Raw genomic sequence first — 20,798 nt, forward strand, 5'->3', positions numbered from 1 at the left:
ACATACCTATAACCCTGAAGCCAACTGCGAAATCCCTGCTTGACAAAACCAATATGGGGTCTCAGGGGATCCCAAGTCTACCCAGGAAAAGGGGACTAGATCATGCTCGGGTGGGGGTAGGGGCTGGAGGCCTGGGAGGGGAAAGCGCAGGGACTTGGGAATGCCTTCAAAGAGCTAGGTGTGGAGGAGCGGGGTTCTCATCAGAATGCAGAAGGGGTAGGAGCGAGGGCTGCCGCCCTAGGGGGCCATGAATGTTGGAACAGACAGACTGAAGGGCTAACTGGTCCTTCCCGAAACTGCTGACCTTGAGCAATTCCAAGGGCGCCCTCTTGTGGCCATTCCAAGCCAAGGCTGAGGGCTCCGCGGAGAATCCTGCATTTCCTCTCAGCCAAGTTTGAAAAAAAGGGGCTTCAAAGAGGGGGTGGTGGGAGCACTGTGTTGTCGTCAAGCTGCTAGTCCTGACCATGCCACCAGTTCGCCAGGTTGCTTTGGGCCAGTCACTCACCTGTCAGCCTCAGTATCCTCGTCTGGTCAATAAGGGGATTAGATGACATGAACGACTCTCATAAGTGGAAATGCGGACCACAGGCCAGCCCTGGGCTGAGACTCGCAGGTGTTACCTTGACCCCCTTCAAGGACATGGCAGGTAGGTGCTGCCAGTGGGGAGGAAACTGAGGCTTAGAGAGGTCAAGTGACCTATCATTGGTCACCCAGCTGGTAAGGGACAGAAGTGGGGCTTGAAGCCAGGTCTGTGACTGCAAAGTCTCCCTCTCCTGCTGTATCTCCTGGCCTCCAGGGTCCCCTGCCATCTTCACCTGATGTTGAAAGTGTCTTCTGGAGAGAAGGGATTCACAGGAGCCATTAGAGTCCTGGCAGGCAGCCAAGGCAAAACGTAACGAATCAGACAGAACGTTCAGGCCCCAGCAGCCTCATATACCAAGCACAGTCTTTGCAGAAGAATTATGGCCGCTGCTCTATTGGCCACCAAAATGACGTTCTCTGGGCCAGTCGCTTACCCAGGAGCAGATCTGGGTGGCTCCAGAACTCCGCTCTAATCCACTGCCTCACGCTGCCTCAGTTTACCCGGCACACCTACATTTCCAAAGTGGTGGGGATATCTCAGAAGTTTATAACAGATGCTCCCATTTGCTCCTTGGGCTGGTGCCTCTCGCTAGAGCTGGTCCTTCAGCAGATATGCGTGAGAAGAAGGGGGGAGCCTCTGATCTCAGGTGGAGCCGGGTTCAGATCCTCGCTGTGTGAACCTGGGCAAAAATAAAAAATAAAAATAAATAAAAAATAAATTCCTCTGTGTCTCAGTGTCCCCCCTGTAAAAGGAGTTACTCAGAGGATCTCTATAGTGTAGTTAGAGGACTTGGTGAGTGAGCTTGAGCCGTTCTGTGTCACCTTACAGTGAATATAAAGCTCTGACTAGTGCTTAATGGTCTCAAAGAGCATCACTCCTGATGGGCCTGGGGACAGGGCTGGGTGAGAGTGGCAGTGAAGCAGATATCATGGCAGATGCTCACTGGCATTGCCCGAGGGTGTCCAGCAGGAGTCAGAAGCCTGCCCAGTGCTGGGGTTTCAGACTTTTTTTTTTTTTTTTTTTTGGTTAGATTCTGGATGTAGTTTGCAAGCAGAGCCACGGGCGAGCATGAGCGCGGGGTTGGGAATAACTTTGAGGTGGGGCCCAAGCAAGTGGAAGGAGAGGACCACCATTATCTGAGATGAGGGCGCTGTGGGAGAAGCAGGGCTGGGTGAGGAGAGAGCCAGGAGCTTGGGTGTGCACATGGAGAGCTGGAGAATCGTGGGTCTCCGGGGAGAGGGCGAGGAGGCTGCTGGGTGTGGCTCTGGAGTTAAGGGGAGAGGGCCAGACTGGAGACTTCAACAGAGACCCCTCAGCCCACAGACGGTCCTTAAGGCCCCTGAGACACACGGGGTCTGAGTGTAGTGGAGAAGGAACGAGACCCTGGCTCATCCGGGTACCTGATCCTGGAGCTGTGGCCAAAGCCCCGACTCCGGGCTTCACTGGACACCCGCTGAGCCCACGTTGGCTGCGTTGCCTGCCTTCTCTCCCCCGAGAACTTCCTCCACTCCTTCCCAGCAGAGCTAAAGCCACCTCAACTCAGCCTCTACCCCCGGGAAGGGACCTGTGGCATCTGGGTGCAGTTGCCATCACCCTTGCAATCCAGAAGTCTTCGTCCTCATTCAGGGTCTGATGGGAACTATCACTGCCAGCCCCTCACGGATGTCTTTGAACTTGGGGCTGGTTATAGTCAAGCCCTGGGCACTACCAGGTCAGTCCCAAGTCATCCTTGGAACCCATCTTTCCCTGTGTTCCCAGCAAGCCAGAAGAGGGACTAGAATTACCCCCATTTTACAGATGAGAGAGGCGAGGCCCAAGGATGCGAAATTACTTGCCCAGATTGGCAGAGGCAGGACTGGAATGCAGTCCTCTGACTTTGAAGGTACATGAGAAACACGTTCCGAGGAATACCTACCATGTGCCAAGCACTGGAATGCCACCCAAGGGAGCAAAGTTGGCAGGAGAGCTCAGCCTTGGCACGGGGGTACAGTGAGGGGGCTACTGATGTCACCATAGTAACTCTTCCTACTCCCCTGCTACCTAACCAGAACCCCGGGAACAGAACGCACAGGCAGACTTGAATGACCCGTTGGCTGATTATGCAAATGCCCCTCTCTTGTGGCAAAACATTACTCAGAGAATTTTCTAAAAGTGTGTTTGGCGCTGGATTTGGGCTACAGACAGAGTTGTGATCAGCGGTCAGGAAATGAACGTTGGATAACAGAAAAAGGAATCCCTTGTAAATCACCAAAGTGGGGCGGGTGGTCCAGGCAGGAGCGGGAATCTGTGAAGCAAGAGACAAGTAAGAGGGGACAATGCCTTGTCCCCCGCCTTCTCTGAGGGGCACTTAGAGTAGACACAGACTGAATGCAAACCCCAGTGACCAGGAAAGCGTTCTCTACATCCACAGCCTCAGTATCCTAATCTGTCAGACAGGATGGGCAATGCCCACCGCAGGAAGTTTTCATTCATTCATTGATTCACTCACTCATTCATTCATTCATTCATTCAGGATTAAAATAAAGGGCAGATGTAAAACTCTTGGCACATGGTGGTATTCAAGGGGAGCTAAGCCCTCACCCCCGTCACCCATCTTTTAGGAAATCTCATTCCTGGAGGCAAGGGCTCCTCTCTGATGGTGAAGGGTGTTGTCTGTGCAAAGCAGTAGAGAGCGAGCTGTGGCCAGGAGGGCTGAGCACTGAGGAGGTACCTGCTGTTTATTGGCTGTTGGGACACTGGTTATTGGAGTTCCCAAGGTGGCTCAGAAGCCAACCGATCATTTCAGTCTATGTTGCACTCACTCGCTCATTCAGTGGGCCTTTATTATGTGCCTACTGCATGCACACATACAGGGCAGACGGCCTTCCCTCCTGCCGTTACCTCTCCCCACTCCCTGCAGTGACCGCCCCTCTCTGTGGCTCTGCACCGCTCACGGTCTTCATCCTCCAAAATGCCTAACGCCCCGGTCTCAGTTTGTGGAGTGAAACTGATGAACTCTGGCCAGGGCAGTGGGAGCACCTGAGCCCTTGGGGGAGCCACTGCCCTTCTCTGGGACACTGTTCCCTTGACCAGGTCACGGGGTTGGGTTACTGGAATGCTAAGCTTCACGCCCTGGCTTTGCATCCTGTGACCCTGACCTGGACTCAGGGACCGCTGGCAACAGCGGCAGCCTGTCTCCATCCATACCCGCAGAAGACAGCACTAGCCGATCAGAGCCTTCTAACTGCCGCACCCCGCAGGGCCCTCGGAATCTTTCCAACAGGGCACCCGCCAGCCATCACTAATCAAATCCAAGGTGGCAGTTGAGATTAAACGGACTTTCCATTCCTGGCCAGCGCCTGGGTCAGGTGGAGTGACGCATCCGAGAGGCACCAGAGGACACAGCCAAGGTGATAAGGGTGTTCTGGGTGGCAGGGATCAGCACAGGGCAGGGGCCCACAGGAGACGCCCATCAGGGACACAGCGACGCTGTTCCTGTCCCATTAGCCCCTCTTTACAGGTGAGATGTGCCCAAGATGGGCTTCACCTGGGCAGCTTTTGGACCCAGAGGGGAAGAGAAGGTGGACATCAACTGTGATATTCTCACTGTGGCTGGGCTTCAGCCAGGGGCACAGGGACTGGCTGAGCTGGGTTGTCCCGTGGTCTCTGGCTGCTCTGAGGGCACAGCCACGCTAAGTCTCAGTCCTGACGCAAGGTCACCAGGGCTAGGAAGCCCTCAGCCAGGCAACCAAAGGGGTTTATTTCAACCCTTAGACTCCCATCCCCAGGAAGCCTGTCTGCTCAGATGACAGCTGACGGCAGGCCTCGGGCTGGCCTTTGATGGAAACACTCCTGTTACGTAAGGGGGTTAGTTACATAAATCATCTTGTGATGTCTGCGACACGCATCCACAGGGCCGCTAGTCAGGCTGCTGTGTTTCCCGTGCGTGTGTTCTGAGTCTGGTGGGCGAACCGAACTCAGCAGGGCCGGGAGGGCAGGGCACGTCTGCGTCTCTGAGACAGCAAAGCCCCGCAAGGGAGTCAGGGCCTGGACGCTGGCGAATGGTCGTGTAGGGGGCAGCGTCACGCGACGGTCCTGACCGAGGGTCTGACTCAGGCTGCCCATACGCTAGTCCCGCTCTGTCATTTCCTGACCAGGGGACCTTGGGCAAGGTTCCTAGCTTCATGTCTCAGTTTCCTCATCCATTAGAGACAGTAATCACGGCAACTGGGAAGAACAAGTGACGTCATACGCGTTATGGACTTGGATCAAACGGTGAGTTCTGGGAGGTCGTTTGGTGACTCTCCTGAGATTGCAAGATAGGCTCTAAAAAGTTACCATTTCAGCTGTTCTCTGAACCAAGACTTTCTAACTATTCTGCAGCCAAAACAACGGATGGCTGATGTCAGACCGTAATCCTTAGCCCCTGATTCCAAAGTTTTCTATCAGCAAAACAGCTTCCTGGTGTTAATCCATTGTTTGCAAAATAAGTGGACAGTGTGCATGTGTGTGTGTAACGTAAGTCGGTACTCACAGCACACGGCTGTCACCGTTGGGCCGACTGGGCCACCCCACCATATTTTTTAAAGGGCTCCTCTGCATGATAGGACTTTGAACGCCTGCCACCCAGATGCCTCCCCAACGCCTCTGGCTTGACCAGTGCAGGTCCTTTGTCAACTGCCCCTCTTGCTTTCAGTTTCTGTCTGCATCTGTGACGTGGAGGATGTCAGTTGACACCCAGAGGGTCTGGACGGGAGGCTCCTAGTAGTTTGGGGAACTGAGGAGAGTTAGGTTCTGTCACTTGGTCTCACTGGTGCGTGCGCAGAAGATGGCCATTGAGTCATCGAGACAAAACCAATCGCCCCTCCCACAAACCAGTTGCCTCGGGGACAGAGTTCCTCCCTGTAAAAGGCAACACGAACATTCTCCTGGGAGTAGGTGAGGTCTCCCATGTACTGTTAGGGGTTATGGTTTGGGCACATATTAGGTGCACAGCGAGTTTCAGTTAATTTATTCTACTTTCTCTGCCTTTTCCTCTTCCTTCCCGCCTCATTTTTTCCTTCCCTGTTTCCTCAGAAAGTGGGGGGAATCCATGGGAAGAAGAGCCCATGTTAAGAGATATGGGAAGATTTTTTAAGATACAGACTTGACTCCCGCGGCGCTCACTGCCCTGTGGTGGGTGTCATCACCGTCTGAGAAAGCAAGGGGATGCTGTCACAGGCAGGAAATGGCAGGATGGGCTGAAGTGACTGCAGGGATAAGGGAACCTCGGGAAAGCCGAGACCACGCGGAGTGGCATGAGGTCTCGGCACTCTTTGAAGGGAGAAAGGGATCCGAGAGGAGGACCCGCAGGAGCAGATGCAGGACAGGAAGGAGGCCAGGGGGGTGCTGGGCTGGGGTGGCTTGAGGCCGTTCTCCCAGCAGAGAATGATAGAGGAGGTGGTTGAGCCACCCGGCGCCAGCTTATGGAGGGACTGGCACCCACGCCAGGCTGTGTGCTGTGGCCCCCATGCAGGAGGCAGCCGGAGCTATGATAGGAGACGCCTGAGCCTAACCCTTGACCTTGGGCATTTTCTCCAGCTGTGTGTGCTGGCGGGTTTGGAGCAGAAAGGATGTGTCCTGCCTGTACCAGCCGGGTGGGCTAAGTTATGCCACAGCAACAAGTAACACCCAAAACTCAGCGGCTTAAAATGACGATGACTTAGCTGTCATCCATGCAAAGGCTGCTGCAAATAAGGGCCACGGTCTCTAGGCCATGTGATGGCCAGTGACCCAGAATGCTCCAGTCCAAGGTCACCTCCATCTCAGCTCACACTTCCCCAGTCCCCACAGCAGGGGAAGGGGGTGTGGAGGCTACCTCCCCGCAACCCTCCATGGACTATCTCTGCCAAACCCTTCATTTTGCCTGTAGGGACCCTCAGGCCAGAGGGGGAGCTGGCTTGGAGCAGCTGTCTATTGGCCAGCAGGAGAGGGCAGGACCATCACTTCTGGGTGAGGTTCAGCCACACTCTGTCAGTGTTCCCAGTCTGGGAGGGGGCGCTTCAGAGGGGAATCCCTGGCCTTTGAGGTTGTGGTGCAAAGGTGTGGGTTGGTGTATAGACCACTAGCCATTCATCCCACTAGGGGACAGACAAGACGAGTAGGTGCAGAGGAGAGAGAAGAAGGAAAGGAAGAGAAAGGGGAGGCAGAGGGGACAGTCCAGGGATGCGGGGGCCACCAGGCTGGCGGGCATGGAACCCTCGCTCATCGCATTTCCAAATGGCCTCCCTCCAGCGCCGGCCTCACCTTCTCTCTGGCCAGCTGGTGGGCAGGGCCCACAGCCTGCTCTGGCTCCCTTGCTTGCTCAGAGCAGCCCTGCTTGCGGCCCCGCCGGCGTTGGCACGGTGACAGTAGCCAAGTGTGCAAACTTGTGCCATTGTCCCCAGGCCAGGGGGAGCCATGGAGACTGGCTAATATGACACAGGAAAATGTTTGCTGATGGCAATTCTATGGGCTTTGTCCACCTCTTTCTCCATCATGACGACTCGATTTAAGTCCCTAACTGTTTGACTACAAATGCAAGGGGACCGTGCAACGCCACCCTTTTGTCCGGCCGCGCTGAATGGGCAATTCAGGCTTTGTGCAGCTCAATTGAGGAAGCAAACATAAAGACAAGATTCCTGAGAGCTCCGGCTGCCTTCCCATGGATATCCCAGCCCCTCGTTAGAGAGTCCTTCCCGGCTACCTTTGCCCGCACCAGCGTGCCGCTGGCCCTCCCAGACCTGCCGCGGCCCTGCCTCAGGGAGCGGGGTCGGGGGAAGAGAGAGAGGAGGGGAGAGAGCCACTCAACACTCAAGGACAGCGGCTTACCCGTCCGATTGTCTGTCTGCACTGGAGCATGGCAGCTGCAGGCCCGCAGCCTTGGGGGAGGATGGGAAGCCCATGTCTTCTGGGCCCAGTCACTCCTCAGTCCTGGACTTTTTAAACACACACATGCACACACACACACATGCACACACACACACACTGCCCCCTCAAGAAACCAGGGAACCGAGGTCAAGGGGAGGAGGGCGTGGAGGCCTAGGGGGAGAGTGGAACTGAAGGGTAGAAATTTACCGGGAAATGATTGCATTTGGGAGCTGTCTTTTTTGTGATGGTCCCCATGGTGACAATTTGTGACGGCAAAGAATGTGGGAACGGGGCGCTGCCGCCTGATTGGGATGCTTTGTATCTGGAGAGGCGCTCCTGATTGGCCTGAGGGGCCCCCCAGCTCTGGGGACTTGTCCTCCATTCAGCCCACTCGAGGGCGGCACAGCCGCTTCCAGCCTGACGCCCGGAGCTTGCGGGCCGCACGGGCCTGGCCCAGGTCTGCGGCGGAACCAGAGGGGCCACGTTGGCGGCCCGGCCCGCACACTTGGTCAGTGTGGAGGCCAGGGCGGCTGGGCCCCACGGGGTGGGGGTGTGGGGCCGGCTGGGGCCCAGAGGAGGGGCGAGGGGCTGTGGGAGGTGGCCCAGGAGGCATGAAATTGCGGCAGATGCTTCTGCGGGGGAGTTCCCGCTGCCACAGCCTGAACTCAGCCCGCCAGGCGGGCCTGGGCTTGAGTGCCAGACAGGGGTCCTGCCTGTCCTGCGTGAGAGCTGGGGGTGGAGCGTGGGGACTGAGAAGGGGGGCTGGCGCTCGCAGGGCGAGGGGCGGGGGTGGGAGGAGGAGGGCGCCACCAGGGAGACAGGGGCTTGGCTTGGCTCGAAAGTGGAGCAGTCACCTCTGCTCAGAAACGAAACTCTGCTGCCAAGCTGCGCACGTTGGCAGCGCGGTGTGTGGGAGATGCAGCAGGCTAGAAGTGAGGGGACTTGTGCTCCAGCCCCAGCAATGCCACTTGCAGCTGGGTCACCTCGGGCAAGTCACCTGACCTCTCTGAGCCTCAGCTGCAAGTGGAAGGCAACAGAGCCCGGAAGAGCAGCTGTGCCTGAGTCTGTTTCAGCAGACGCTCAGGAGATGCTCAGGGCCTTACAGGGGTGTCCCGCCACCCGGGACTCTGTCTGGGGCTGGGGGGAGCCGGGGCCACTGTTCGCAGCCATGTGGCCTTTGGGGAGGGCTGAGTTGGTTGCTCAAAAAGACTCCCACGGCCTATATGTCCCCCAGGTCAGTTCTGTGCCCTTCCCTGGAGCTGCCAACTGCTAGCGGGACCACCCCCTTCATGGAAAGCCCCGTGAAGTGGCCGCCCTGGTGATGGCATCCGACAGCGACGTGAAGATGCTGCTGAACTTTGTCAACCTGGCGTCCAGTGACATCAAGGCGGCCCTGGACAAGTCTGCGCCCTGCCGCCGCTCTGTGGACCACCGCAAGTACCTGCAGAAGCAGCTCAAGCGCTTCTCCCAGAAGTACTCCCGGCTGCCGCGGGGCCTCCCCGGCCGAGGTCCCGAGCCTCCCCTGAGAAAAGGGCCTGAGGACCGGCCCGGGAGGCTGCCCCTCAATTCTGGCCCTGATGCCAGCCCCGCTGGTGGTGGGGACTGCAAGGAGATGGCTCTGGGGAACCCCTACAGGGCGGAGTGTCTCTCTAAGGAGCAGGCCGTACAGGGGCAGCATCCAGATGCTGCCAGGCCTGGCCAGGTGCCCATGAGGAAAAGACAGCTGCCTGCTTCCTTCTGGGAGGAGCCGCGGCCCACCCATGGCTACCCCATGGGGCTGGAGGGGGTCCTGGGCCCCAGAGAGGGACCTCCCTATGAGGGTAAGAAATATTGCAAGGGCTTGGAGCTCTTAGGGCCCGAGATGGCCCTGGTGCCCATGTCCCCAAGGGCACTGGGTGACAAGGAGCCCCCCAAGATACCTGGAGTTTCCCTGGTGGGCCGTGTCAATGCCTGGAGCTGCTGCCCCTTCCAGTACCATGGACAGCCCATCTACCCGGGCCCTCCAGGGGCCTTGCCTCACGGCCCCGTCCCCAGCCTGGGCCTGTGGAGGAAAAGCCCGGCATCCCCCGGGGAGCTGGCTCATTTCTGCAAGGATATGGCTGGCCCGGGGCAGAAAGTACACAGACCCGTGGTTCTGAAGCCTATCCCCACTAAGCCGGTCGTACCCCCGCCCATCTTCAACGTCTTCGGCTACCTCTAGCTGGGCTGGGAGGGCCTTGGCCGCCACCTCCGGCCTGCAGGAGCGTTGGGGGCCCCAGGAGCTCTCCTTGTGAGGAGTGGGCTGGGCAGTGGTGTGGCCTCTTGAGAACCTTCCCTTTATGTGTGTGTGACATGCGGGGGGCTGGAATGGGGTGCTGGCTGTTCAGGCAGCTGCCCTGGGAGCAGTGGGGCTGGGCTCAGCCGGCTCCTCTCCAGCCAGGCCAGGCCCCGACAGGTCATTCCGCTGTCACTGTGCAGGCTTCGGAGGGCAGCGGGGCTCCGCCCTGGTCCGCTGGCCACCCCAGAAACCCCGGTTCCTCATCTGTTCACCTGCCAGCCACTGTGTAAGCCAATCTCAGTTCTGTTCTTGTTGTTCTTTGTATATATTAAGGTTAAAAAAAATAAAGACATTTCTTTTGCAGTTTCCACATCTTGGGTGTCATGACGTTGAATGGTCCTCAGGCCTAAGAAGTGCTGGCTGTGCCCACAAGGAAGGCTGTGTACAGAAGTGATTAGCTGTGGGAGAGGTCGGGAGTGGTCCGAGGGCCTGTGTGGTGTCTGGGAATGGGCACTGGACGTGCCATCAGGGAAGGACGCTATGGTTCTCCATGTCTGAGGACAGAGGCTCGGGGGAGGCCTGGAGCCTCCGAGGGTCCAAACTGCTCTGGGGCACCAGGGAGGCTGGCACCGGGCGGGGGGTTGGGGTGTGCAGAGCTGCATCCCGGCTCTGTTGTGGGATGTGGGGCTGGACCTCATAGGATCTCCTTGCACCGCCTGCAGAATGAGGGGTGGGATGACACTGGTCCCCTCTGTGTGCCTGCCACTCTGATCAGGCCTCAGAGCCCTTGCTAACATAAGGTTCTGGGACTGGCGAGTGCTAAGGGACTTTCCCACCCTGCATCCTCCTACTCCAGGTTCCCCCAGGGGTCCCCATCCACAGGGATGGGCCACATGTCCACTGGGAAGCGGTTCCTGTCCGACGGCCTTGGAGGACTTCAGAGCTGCAGAGGCCGTGTGGCACAGGCAGAGCTGTTCTGAGTAATTATCTTGCTCAGGCCCTTCTCCTCAGGCTGCTCTGGTCTTAAAGAGCAGAGAGGGACCAGGAACAGGTGTGTGCCCTCCCACCCACCCCCATATCATCAAAGGCCCCCCAGATTCCACATAGTACAGCAGACTGTTAAAAACGCTAATTCAGGCTCTGCCACGGACTAGACTGTGTGACCTTTGGACAAGTTACTCAACTTCTCTGTGCTGAAATTTATCATCAGAAAAATGTGATTAAAAATAGACCTGCTTCATGGGTTGTTGTGGGGATGACGTGAGTGCCTGACTCTCTGGGTACTGCTACCCAAGTAATGAAAAGCTGCGCCAATCAAAGGTCACCTCTCCGAGGCACCTGGCAGTGTCTGTAGGTCCTGCCTGGCTGATAGTTCAGTGATGTTATGGACTGGCCCATCCACCCCCCCAAAAAAGAAAGAATGGGGCTCCAGGAGGCATGATTTCTTGGGGTGGATGCTGCCCACGCCCATGGTGCCTGGGCCCCACAGCCCAGCTCCACTCACCCTTCCCCAGGGTGACAGCTGCAGGTGTATTAAGTCAGACGCAGGGGACCTTCGTCTGCAAGCAGAAACCTTTACTAAGACGTGGCTTGGCAGAAGCACCTGCCACCACGAGTCTCCAAGAAGGGGCCACCTGGGGAAAACACACATCTAGGAAGGCCTTGGTGCCAGAGCTCTCCTCACCAAAAAGGGCATCGAGCTGGTTCAAGGTGAAACCAGGAACTCACCTCCTACTCAAGCCTCGAATGTCGGCACCAGGTCCCATGCGCTCCTGCTCACACGGCACTGCGTTCAGGATTTAAGTGTGTGGTGATGCTGCAGAGTCATCACTAAGGCTCAAATCCTCCCCAGGGGCTGGGAGTGTGGGGGTGGGGTGGGGACCTGAAAAGGTCCAGGCTGGGAAAGGCACTTTGGAGGAAAGGGGCCCTGGACCAGTGGCTGTGGCCAACTGACATGGACGTACATCAATAATCCAAGAACCCAAATGTGGCACCAGAGCATCCCAGACCCAGGGGTCCCACATCCTATAAATAAACGGTATCCTGGGGCAGTGGCTGACCCCTCCCCCCACTCCCACCACCCTCCTCTACCCCACCTCCTCCAGGGGGCGTCTCACTCGAGCCACGCTGGGGTTCCTGGGGCCACAACCTGCTAGGACTCTCCAGGACCTAAGGTGACCTAGAAAATGCCATCGATGAAGAGCTTGCCTGACACCCAGCCCCACCCCAAATGCACCTGCACATCCGTCTGCTCTGTCTCATCCTTGACTGCCCCTCCCAGCCCCATCAGGGCTGAACATCCCCAGTCTGGGAGGACGTGGGTTTCCGTCAGGATTTCTTCGGGGTCACTGTAGCAAGGTGCTGTGGGACCGTGGCCACCCCTAGTGTCAAACCGCAGGGACTTGCTGTGTACGCCTGGGCAAGCGCCCTCCCTCTCTGGGCCTGCTTTCCCATCTGTACCGCCAGGGAGGAGGAAAGGCTCTGCTGAGTCCCCTCTGACCCGTGGCTTTAAAGCGTTGCTTGGCAGACACTGGGATGTACTGGCTCCATGGAAAGAAAGCCAATGTGTAGAAGACGACAGGGCCATCAGGGGCCCCACGCCCTCCCAGACGCCCACTCTCCAAGGGCCAGAAACTTCCAGATCCTGGGGCAGCCCGCACAGGCTCTCAGTGAGGTGGCCTGCCGTGGTGTCCCCTCCCATGGCTTTAATCACACTGGGGAAGAGCACACTGATGCGTCACCGCAACTTCCGTGGGAACAGGGTGTGCAGGGGACTCGGACCAGAAAGTGCTTTCTCACGTGCTGCCTTGCAGGCGGGCCGGCAGCTCCGGCCTGGCTCCCCCCACAGAGCCAGGGGACTGAAGGGGGCAGCGGAGGGGACAGGGCTTCACGCCTCTCAGGTCAGGTGACTTTGCGAGGGTTGCTGACAACCCTCACGCCAGCACCTTTGCTCACAGCAGCCAGTTTTTAAATGCTGTTTCCTCCTTAGTATCTCAACTTTTGTCGCAGAACGGGGTTGAGCAAGACATGAAGACAGAGTGCCAGGGAACGTGTTCATCCAAGACAACTGTCAGGAGACCCTGGGGCACTGACACCCTGTTTGTGACGAAGTTCCTGTCTCCCTGGTGATTATACCAGGACAGAAAACCACCCTCGACGGCTCAGGCCACAGCACAGGAAGCTGCTTTCTCCTTGGGCTGTGGGTCTCTTCTGGCGAATGAAGGACACACTCTCTTGGGTCTTGCAGAAGCCAAGGTGACACATTCAGGGGTCTGTGTGCCCTGTCCCGAGCCCCCACCCACCCCTACTCCTGCCACGAGGAGGGCTGAGGACCCCAGGTCAGGTGAGAGGAACTGCACTGGGCAAGGAGGCATCTGTGCAACATTTATTGTATTGAAGCCCTCCGGAACCGAGGGTCTCCCCACCCCCCATCAGAAGTCAAGTGGAGAACTTCACAGAGCAAGGGGCAGGGGCCAGCTCTGCAGCGAGGCTGTCCAGGAAAGGCAGGCTCACCCCTGAAGATGCTCCCACCGCGACCCACCCCGAGTTCTGCCCCGCCAGCCTCTCCTGCCCCAGGAATGAAGGTTCCTGCCGTTCCTGATGGCAGAGAAGGTGTGGGATCTACTCATCCACTGGAAAATAAACATGGTTTTCCTCCCACTTGACACATTCTGTTCTCTGCTCTGGGCACGGCTCTGACCCAGAGACCCGGCTCAGTGGGAGCAGCCCACAGCCTCGTCCGTCACCAGGTCCTCTTGGATTTGGGGACACCCCCGTCCTGAGATTCAGTGAAACAGTCCGAGGAGCATTCCTCTCTGTGTGTCCCGGTTACTGGGTGTTCTCGTATTTCAGGTATCTAATCAGCCTGCCTGGGAGCGGCAACGTGTCCAGGAGTTTTATACGGTATTTGCCAATGGCCTTTCGAACTTGCAGCCGGCAAAGGTGAGCCAGAGATCTCGGGGGTTCTGGATAAAGGAAAGGGAGAGATGCTGATTTGTCATTTGCAATCTGCAGAGGGTTTGCTCCTCCCTCTCCATGCACCGCCTGACCTCAACACAGCCCTTGGCGACAGGGTAGGGAGTCAGCTCCTAAATGTCTCCATGCATGGGATTCAGCTCTGGATTCTGGGTTGTGCAAAGAGGCCAGGGCAGGGCGCGGGGACTGGCAGCTCGCAGCAGGTCCCAGAATCCCACCTGGGACGCCTCCTCATACCCTGGAGTTGCCTCAGCTCGTGGGGGGCAGGGGTGGGGAGTGAGGAACAGGGACCGACACAACTAGTAATGAGGTCATTTATTTCAGCCCTGGGCACAGAGGAGGGGTTTGCTGAATCAGAGAATGCCATTCATTTATTCATTCAACAAACACAGGCTGACACCTCCTCTGTGCCTGGCTCCGTGTTCAGGTCTGAGACACAGGTGCCGGGCCAGGGCCTTTGCGGAAGGCTTCACATCAGGCACTGCCCTCTGAGTGGGATCTTGACAGGCGTGCAGGAATTTGCCGGGCGAAGGGAGACAGGGGCATTCCAAGCAGGAGAAACAGCAGTGCCAAGCCGAGGAGGCCACAGCCACCCAGGGAAGACTGGGATAAAGAGCAAGTGTGGGGGGAGGAAAGAGAGGCCAGGCAGCTGCGGCGCTGCCTCCCCAGGTGACAATGTGCCATCCCTGCATTTCTGACACTTCTGCTGCCTGTCCATCTCACTTAGGGCAGAGCCTGCCCTCTGGGAAGCATGGCCCCTTACTCATCTGAGCGAAGATTGAACTTGTGGGGAGGAAGGCAAAGGGCTGCTGGTGGGCAGAGGACACAGGGCCACCGGGGCCAGGCGGGTGACCCGAATAACTTAGGAGACCCGGCTTATCAGGCCACCTCTCAGAGCCTCTGTCTGCCCTTCCTGCAGGAGTAACGACATCAGCGTCACTGCAATGGGTGGAAGAGCACATGCAGAGCGCTTTTGCCGAGGTCGGGTGCCCTTTAAGGTACCAAAATAGGTTCTGGTTAAGACCTATTCTACCTGTTACTAAATGTTTAATTCTGCCCATTTCCCCTGGAACCTGGCCTAGTTGTAAGGGACTAGCCTTCTCTAGGGAGGACAGGAGGAGGGGACAATGAGGGAGCAAGGCTGACATGCAAGAATCAATTGCTCCACCCCCTCGTGGCCATGGCAGATCCCGGGGATGGTAACCAATTATGCATGAGCTCAGTGTTTATTGAGCACCAGAGCTGTGCTTAAGTCAATGCCTCCCTGCCCAGTAACTTCACCAAGGGTCTCCATTCAGGTGCTTCCCAGGCATTTGTACAAATGCAAGCTCCTAGGGGCATGGGAACCAAGGAAGCACTTGGCAAGTCAGAGTCGGGGCACTGGGATGTGGGGCCCCCGGACAGGCAATACGCCACTGAGTGCATGGATGGCAGCAGCAGTGAGAGAGCAACTCTCTGCATGTTAGTCTCTGTGCTGTGTGACCGACAAACACTTGGCCAGAGACAGGGCTGTGCCCCTCCGAGCCAGAGAAAGCCCAGGGCAGCTGGAACACCCCTGGGCAGATGCCCGCTTCTCAGTACCAGCAGCAGCACCCAGTGCCACTGCTTCTGACACTTCACCTGCCCAGGTGAGCTCCATAATGCTTCAGGCTGCCCATCCGCACTGAACACAGCAGCTGGGCTGTCGCCATACCCCGCCTCCTGGCACCAGGGGACCCCCCCCACCACCACCACCACAACTCCTCTGTTCAGATGGGGCCTCCAGTCACCTAGCCAGCTCCTGGCTCCAGAGCTCAGGGGGCCTGTCTCCTAGACCAGGGCTGCCCTAGGTGTGGTCTTGGGGCAGCAGCACTGGCACCCCCTGGGGGGCATGCTGAAGTGCAGACCCTCAGGCTCTGCCCCAGACCCGCTGGGTCGGCACTTGCCTTTTTAACAAGATGCCTGTGTGCTGCGTGTGCACTCCACAGTGTGAGACGCTCTAGGCTGCCATTCCGCCCTGGGCCTACCGTGCTGCCTCTCAGAGGCCCTCCGAACGTCCTAGTATGCAGGCACACCTCGGTACTAGCTGGCTTCAGAACTCATAAAACCCTGTACTCGTCACATTTTGAAGAGAAAAAAAGTGTTTCGGCGCTGGACACTTGCTCAGGACTCGCCACGCTTGCTAGAACTCATCTGAGTCACAACACCGCCCGCAAGAGAAGACGCTTTATCACTCATCACGTTCAGTTTTGGCACTTGTCACGACTTCCGGAACAAATTAATGATGCGTACCGAGGCACTACTGTACCTTAGGAAGCTGGACTTCTTTAAAATATCCTAGAAAGACTTAGTGGAGGGCCTCAGGTTGGTCAAACCTGGTTTGAATCCCAGCTTGGCCACTAAATAGTTGTGAGACCTTGGCCCAGGTGACACGGTCTCCCTATGGGTCAGTCTCCTCATTTACAAAACAACGAGTCACAGAGCTGCTGTATGTGACACACAGCACAGAGCCTGACACGGAGTAGGTGCTCATCAAATGTTAGTAACAGTCACATGCCCCGAGTCCGAGTCCGGGCCCGAGCCAGTGACCAGTGACAGCCCCTACCTGCCTTCTCCCGGATGACGGCCCAGTCCTCGAAGCTGTCAATGTGCTCCTTCAGCCGCGAGCAGAGCTGCACATTGCCCACGTAGTCCAGAAGGATGTCGATGATGGGCCCTGCCCAGCGGCTCACCTCGGGGGTCGACAGGACCTCGCAGAACTGAAAGAGAGCGCACACCCACGCTGGGACACCCAGGACCACAGGCACTGCCTCCGCAAGCTCATGCTACAGGTGGTGGCCTACGGCTGGTGAGGGCAGGGGACATGTGCAAGGGCAGACACTGGGTACACCCAGGCTGGGACCCAGGTCCCATCTCTTATCAACACAGGCCTCTGCTGCCAAAAGTGGGAGGTGGGCACCTTGGGCCAGTCAGATCACCCCTCTAAGCCTCAACGTCCTCTTCTAGAAAAATGGGTTTAGAACCCCAGCCTCAAGGGTGTACGAGAATTACAGTAAGATGAACATAAACTTTGCACATTAGGTGGCCCATAAATGGTGACCCTTGGCCATTATAATTATCTCCAAGTGAAGGGCATTCCTAACTTCCTTGTCATTTTAGATTCTGACTTTACTTTTTAAAATCTTACTTATTTCTTTTTAGAGAAAGGGGAAGGGAGGGAGAAAGAGAGGGAGGGAAACATCGATATGTGAGGGAAACATCAGTTGGTTGCCTCCATCTGGGGACCTGGCCCACACCCCTGGCATGCGCCCAACCAGAGACCTCTCCGTTCGCGGGCCAACGCTCAATGCACTGAGCCACACCAGCCAGGGCAGGTTCTTCTTCAGTCATCACCATGGACAGGTCCTGCTCTGATTTTCTGCATCTCACCTTAGACCAGCCTGCTCTCACCTCCATCCGGGTCCTGGCCATTCAACCTTACCTTCCAGGCACAGGTTTGCTGGGGGTGATAAACCCCTCGTTTATGCAGAGTTCCCTACCACTACGCTAATCCACTGTTCCTTCCTTAAATGCTCCAAGACCGCGAACCAAAAAAAGGATTTCACTGTTCCCACGAATCACTACGCTCTGCTACCTCTAAAGCGTGCTAACCACTGGATGCCCGTTCCCAACTGCTAGTCTACGCGCCCTCCAGAGCGCATTAACTACCGCACTGACCACACCGCCTCCAAGGCTTATTAGCCACTACGCCTCGAAAATGTAGTCCATGAACCACGCGGCCCCGGCCACACTCCCTAGGCACCCACAGCCGCTACCTGGACCACGCTGGGCTCCTTGTCTCCCGCAGGCACGTCGTTGAACCTGCGGGAGGGTGTCGAGGCGGGCGGGTGCGGGCCGTTGCCGTAGAGGCACGAGAAGCAGGACTCTCCGTTGCAGCCGAGGTCCATGAGGAACTTGAGCAGCGACAGGTACTTCATGGCGAACATGATGGTGGCGGGGAAGGAGGTGGGGTGCGTGGCGATGTAGGCATCGATGTTGGCGCCGTGGTCCAGCAGCAGCTGCATGATGCGCAGGGAGCCGTGGCGGATGGCCACGAGCAGGGGGCTGATGAGGTCGCGGTTGGGGTCGGCGCCGGCCAGCAGCAGCAGTTCGGTGGCGTACGCGTTGTTGTTGACCACCGCGAAGTAGAGCACGGAGCTGCGGCGGTCCTCGTAGAGGCGCGAGCGCTCGGGCGCCAGCGGCACGTTCACGTCGAAGCGCGCGCCCAGCAGCGCCTCCAGCACCTCGTCGTTGTTGCGCTCGGCGGCCAGGTGCAGCGGGCTGATGCCGCTGCGGCGCACGCGTGTGCGGCTTGTCACCGGCAGCAGCATCTGCACGACCCTGCAAGGCGCGGCGGGCACGCGCGTCAGGGAGCAGCGGGCACAGCGCGGCCGGCCCCTCCAGCAGGGGGCGCTGCGGGGCCAGCCGGTCTCTACACTTACTGCTTTGGGGAGGGTAAGGCTGCTGCTATCCCCACTTTACAGATAAGGAAACTGAGGCTCAGAGAGCGTCAAACCTTCCCAAAGTCACCTAGCCAGTAAGCAGTGGAGCTGGGTGACCATGAAGCCACTTCCTCTGCCCTGTAACTATCAATGCCTCTAATAAGCTGAAGTCTGACTCTAGCCTCTTCCTGGCTCTCTGCCCTGCCTGTGGCCTGGAGTGGGTTTGTCCACCCGTGCTGAGGCTGGAGATCCCTGGCCCTACTCTCTCCTGCTGAAGCAGGCACGGCCCTCCGCACTTAACCTGCATTAATCTGTTATACTTTCCTTTACAAATGAAGAAACAGAAGCCCAGAGAGGGTATGTCAGTTGCCCAAGGATACACAGCCAGTAAGTGACGGAGCCAGGATTTGAACCCATGTAGTCTGATTTCCCCTAGGGGGAGGGCCACACTCTTAAGCATCCCCTTACTTCTTGTGTAGCAGTCAGGGTGGCAGCAGATATGTCATGGGGCTTTTCATTCTTCACGATGCTTTAACTTGCCTGCCCCCTTTTACCTTCCCTGCAGCCCTGTGGGGTAGCCAGAGCAGGTCTGGGGCTCTTTTAACTGGCGCAGCTCAGGGAAATGAAGTGACTAATTAAAGGTTGTAAAGCAGTTCTGGGGGCTTGACCCCAGGACTCTTGACCCTTTGTCTTTGCTCTCTTCCCTTGGACCCTTGCCACCTGCCAGAACTAGCTCCTGTCATGACTCCATACCCTAATCTGCTAACTCCTGATGACAGGTGACCTCGTGGCCCCATGGGGGCTCCAAGGAGGTGGCCGGGGCAGTGGCAAGCTGGTGCCACCCAGGCCTGTTCCCACGCCCCCCTGCCTCCTGGCACGCTGACTTCCCTACTTCCTGGAAATCTGATGCCAGAGACCTCCCGCTAGGATCTCAGTGGAAAATGTTATTATTGTTAGTAACGCTATGTTTGCCTGAAATCTGCATCTAAAACCTCAAAAGGAAATTCACACACAGGGGGGCTAATTGCCTACTAACTTCTATTTGTGCAGCACTGGAGGCCTGACCTTGCTCTGTAGAGGTGCAGGTCAAAGGCAGGGCTGGGGGCTCACCCTGGACTGAGGCCATTGGCAACAAATGCTCACTAACAGCCGTAACCTGCCCAAACTCAGGAAAGAACAGCAAGAGGGTCTGCCTGGGGCCACCAGCCAGATAGGGCTGGTATCTCTGGCAGGTCGCAGCTGGTCTCCAACAGTCCCCTGCTGAAGGGAGGGGAAGGGGCAGAAACAAGGGAACGTGACTGGACACGGCCTTGATTCCCAGAAGCATCTTCTGAATACTGCAGCAACGTCACCTTATTGCTGCAGGTTTCTGTGGGACTTGGCCAATCTGAATGTAAATGTGCAATGCTGGACAGGGTCTGGAGATCAGTGTGTCCAGCCGTCCCATTTTACAGAGGGCATTACCAAGGCTGGGTCGTGAAGTGGGAATGAGAGTGAGGTTGGACAGGAGGTGGATGGCAGAACCAGGCCAGAATGTAGATGTTCAGCATGTCCAGGGCAAGACCTTTCCACAATGTCCCTAACACCGGGAGTGGTCATGCTGGTGGTCCCACTACATATCCATCCATGTCCTCATTTCCCTTCCCTGGCCCATCGTGTGGGTTGGAAGACAGGCTAGGGGACTTCCCACTTCTCCCGTGGGCAGGTCCTGGGACCACAGAGTGCTTACTGCTCAAAGTGCATCTTATGAAGAGGAACAAAGGTGCCCATTGCCTGACAGAACCCTCAGTGTCTAAGCAGCTCTGTTCCCTGCCCTCCCCTTTTCCCCAGTTGGGGGTGGGAGTGATGGTTCACATCTACCAGCTCAGGCTCTGAGACTGGAGCAGACCCAGCTCAAGGCTGTTTCAAGGAGGCCCTGAGCAGCAGCTCAGCAGGCGACGTTGGACCCCAATCCCAATAACTAGGCCCCTGCCTTGACCTTGGGACCCACCCGTAACTGAACCCCATTTTCTTTGCTCCAGGGGCTGACTCCCAGCCAGCATTCTAGTTTTCTCAAGGCTGCTGCCCTGCCATGCTGCCTGTCTGGCCTGAACCCCAGGCAAGCAGAGAACTTTGAACCAAAGCAGGTTGTTCTTATTCGTGTGGGGGGCCCGCCAGGGGCAGTGGCCCTGGGTCACTCCACTGGCTCTGCTTCTCAGTGCTGGGCCATCACATGTCACTTAACCTCGGAGAATTATGTCTGTAACAGATGTATAATGAATCATGATAATAGCGAGGATGGGGACGACAGCTATGCTTATCGAGCCCCTACATGTTGTTGTGAGTACTTTCCCCTCCTCAATGATCATTAGCATAGTTTCCCCGAGCCTTTGCTGTGTTCCAGGTACTCAGAGTGCTTCACCCATTTACCTCGTTTAATCCTGGAACAGACCTTCTGAGCTAAGTACTTTATCTCATTAACCCTTCATAATCGCCCAGCAAGGCGGGATTGTTCTGCCCAGGTTACGGAACACAATTTAATAATACTTCCACTGAGGCCGCTTCTGAGGGTAAATGAGATCTCACACGTTAAACTGAGCGGCACATAGTAGGCACTCAATAAATGGTGGCTGCTGGTATCTTGGCCACCAGGGTCAATGTAGCACACTGCCCTGCT

At 57.1% G+C, this 20,798-nt stretch overlaps 2 protein-coding genes across 2 annotated transcripts in view; one reads left to right on the forward strand and one right to left on the reverse strand.

Annotated features, from left to right (window-relative positions):
• Positions 1 to 7,852: 7,852 nt before the first annotated feature.
• Positions 7,853 to 10,075, forward strand: FAM181A (family with sequence similarity 181 member A). Its single transcript, XM_090272128.1, has 2 exons — positions 7,853 to 7,958; positions 8,685 to 10,075. The coding sequence occupies exon 2, from the start codon at positions 8,772 to 8,774 to the stop codon at positions 9,648 to 9,650; it is 879 nt and encodes a 292-aa protein (XP_090128254.1). The 5' UTR covers positions 7,853 to 7,958; positions 8,685 to 8,771; the 3' UTR covers positions 9,651 to 10,075.
• A 3,004-nt stretch (positions 10,076 to 13,079) lies between these two features.
• The window catches only part of ASB2 (ankyrin repeat and SOCS box containing 2), a 39,203-nt gene continuing 31,484 nt past the window's right edge, over positions 13,080 to 20,798 (reverse strand). The window contains exons 8-10 of the mRNA XM_090271342.1: positions 17,477 to 18,041; positions 16,267 to 16,420; positions 13,080 to 13,672 (exon numbers count right to left, since the gene is read on the reverse strand). Of these exons, the coding sequence (XP_090127468.1) occupies positions 13,536 to 13,672; positions 16,267 to 16,420; positions 17,477 to 18,041 (856 nt within the window). The 3' untranslated portion in view covers positions 13,080 to 13,535. The remainder of the gene's footprint in view (positions 13,673 to 16,266; positions 16,421 to 17,476; positions 18,042 to 20,798) is intronic.

This window comes from Furipterus horrens, unplaced genomic scaffold (genome assembly GCF_987537825.1).
Source record: "Furipterus horrens unplaced genomic scaffold, mFurHor1.1.pri manual_scaffold_3, whole genome shotgun sequence".
Taxonomy (NCBI): Eukaryota; Metazoa; Chordata; class Mammalia; order Chiroptera; family Furipteridae; genus Furipterus; species Furipterus horrens.

What these genes read in the sequence shown, in the direction of transcription:
- FAM181A (XM_090272128.1), top strand. Translation starts at nt 8,772, where the DNA reads ATGGCATCCGACAGCGACGTGAAGATGCTGCTGAACTTTGTCAACCTG.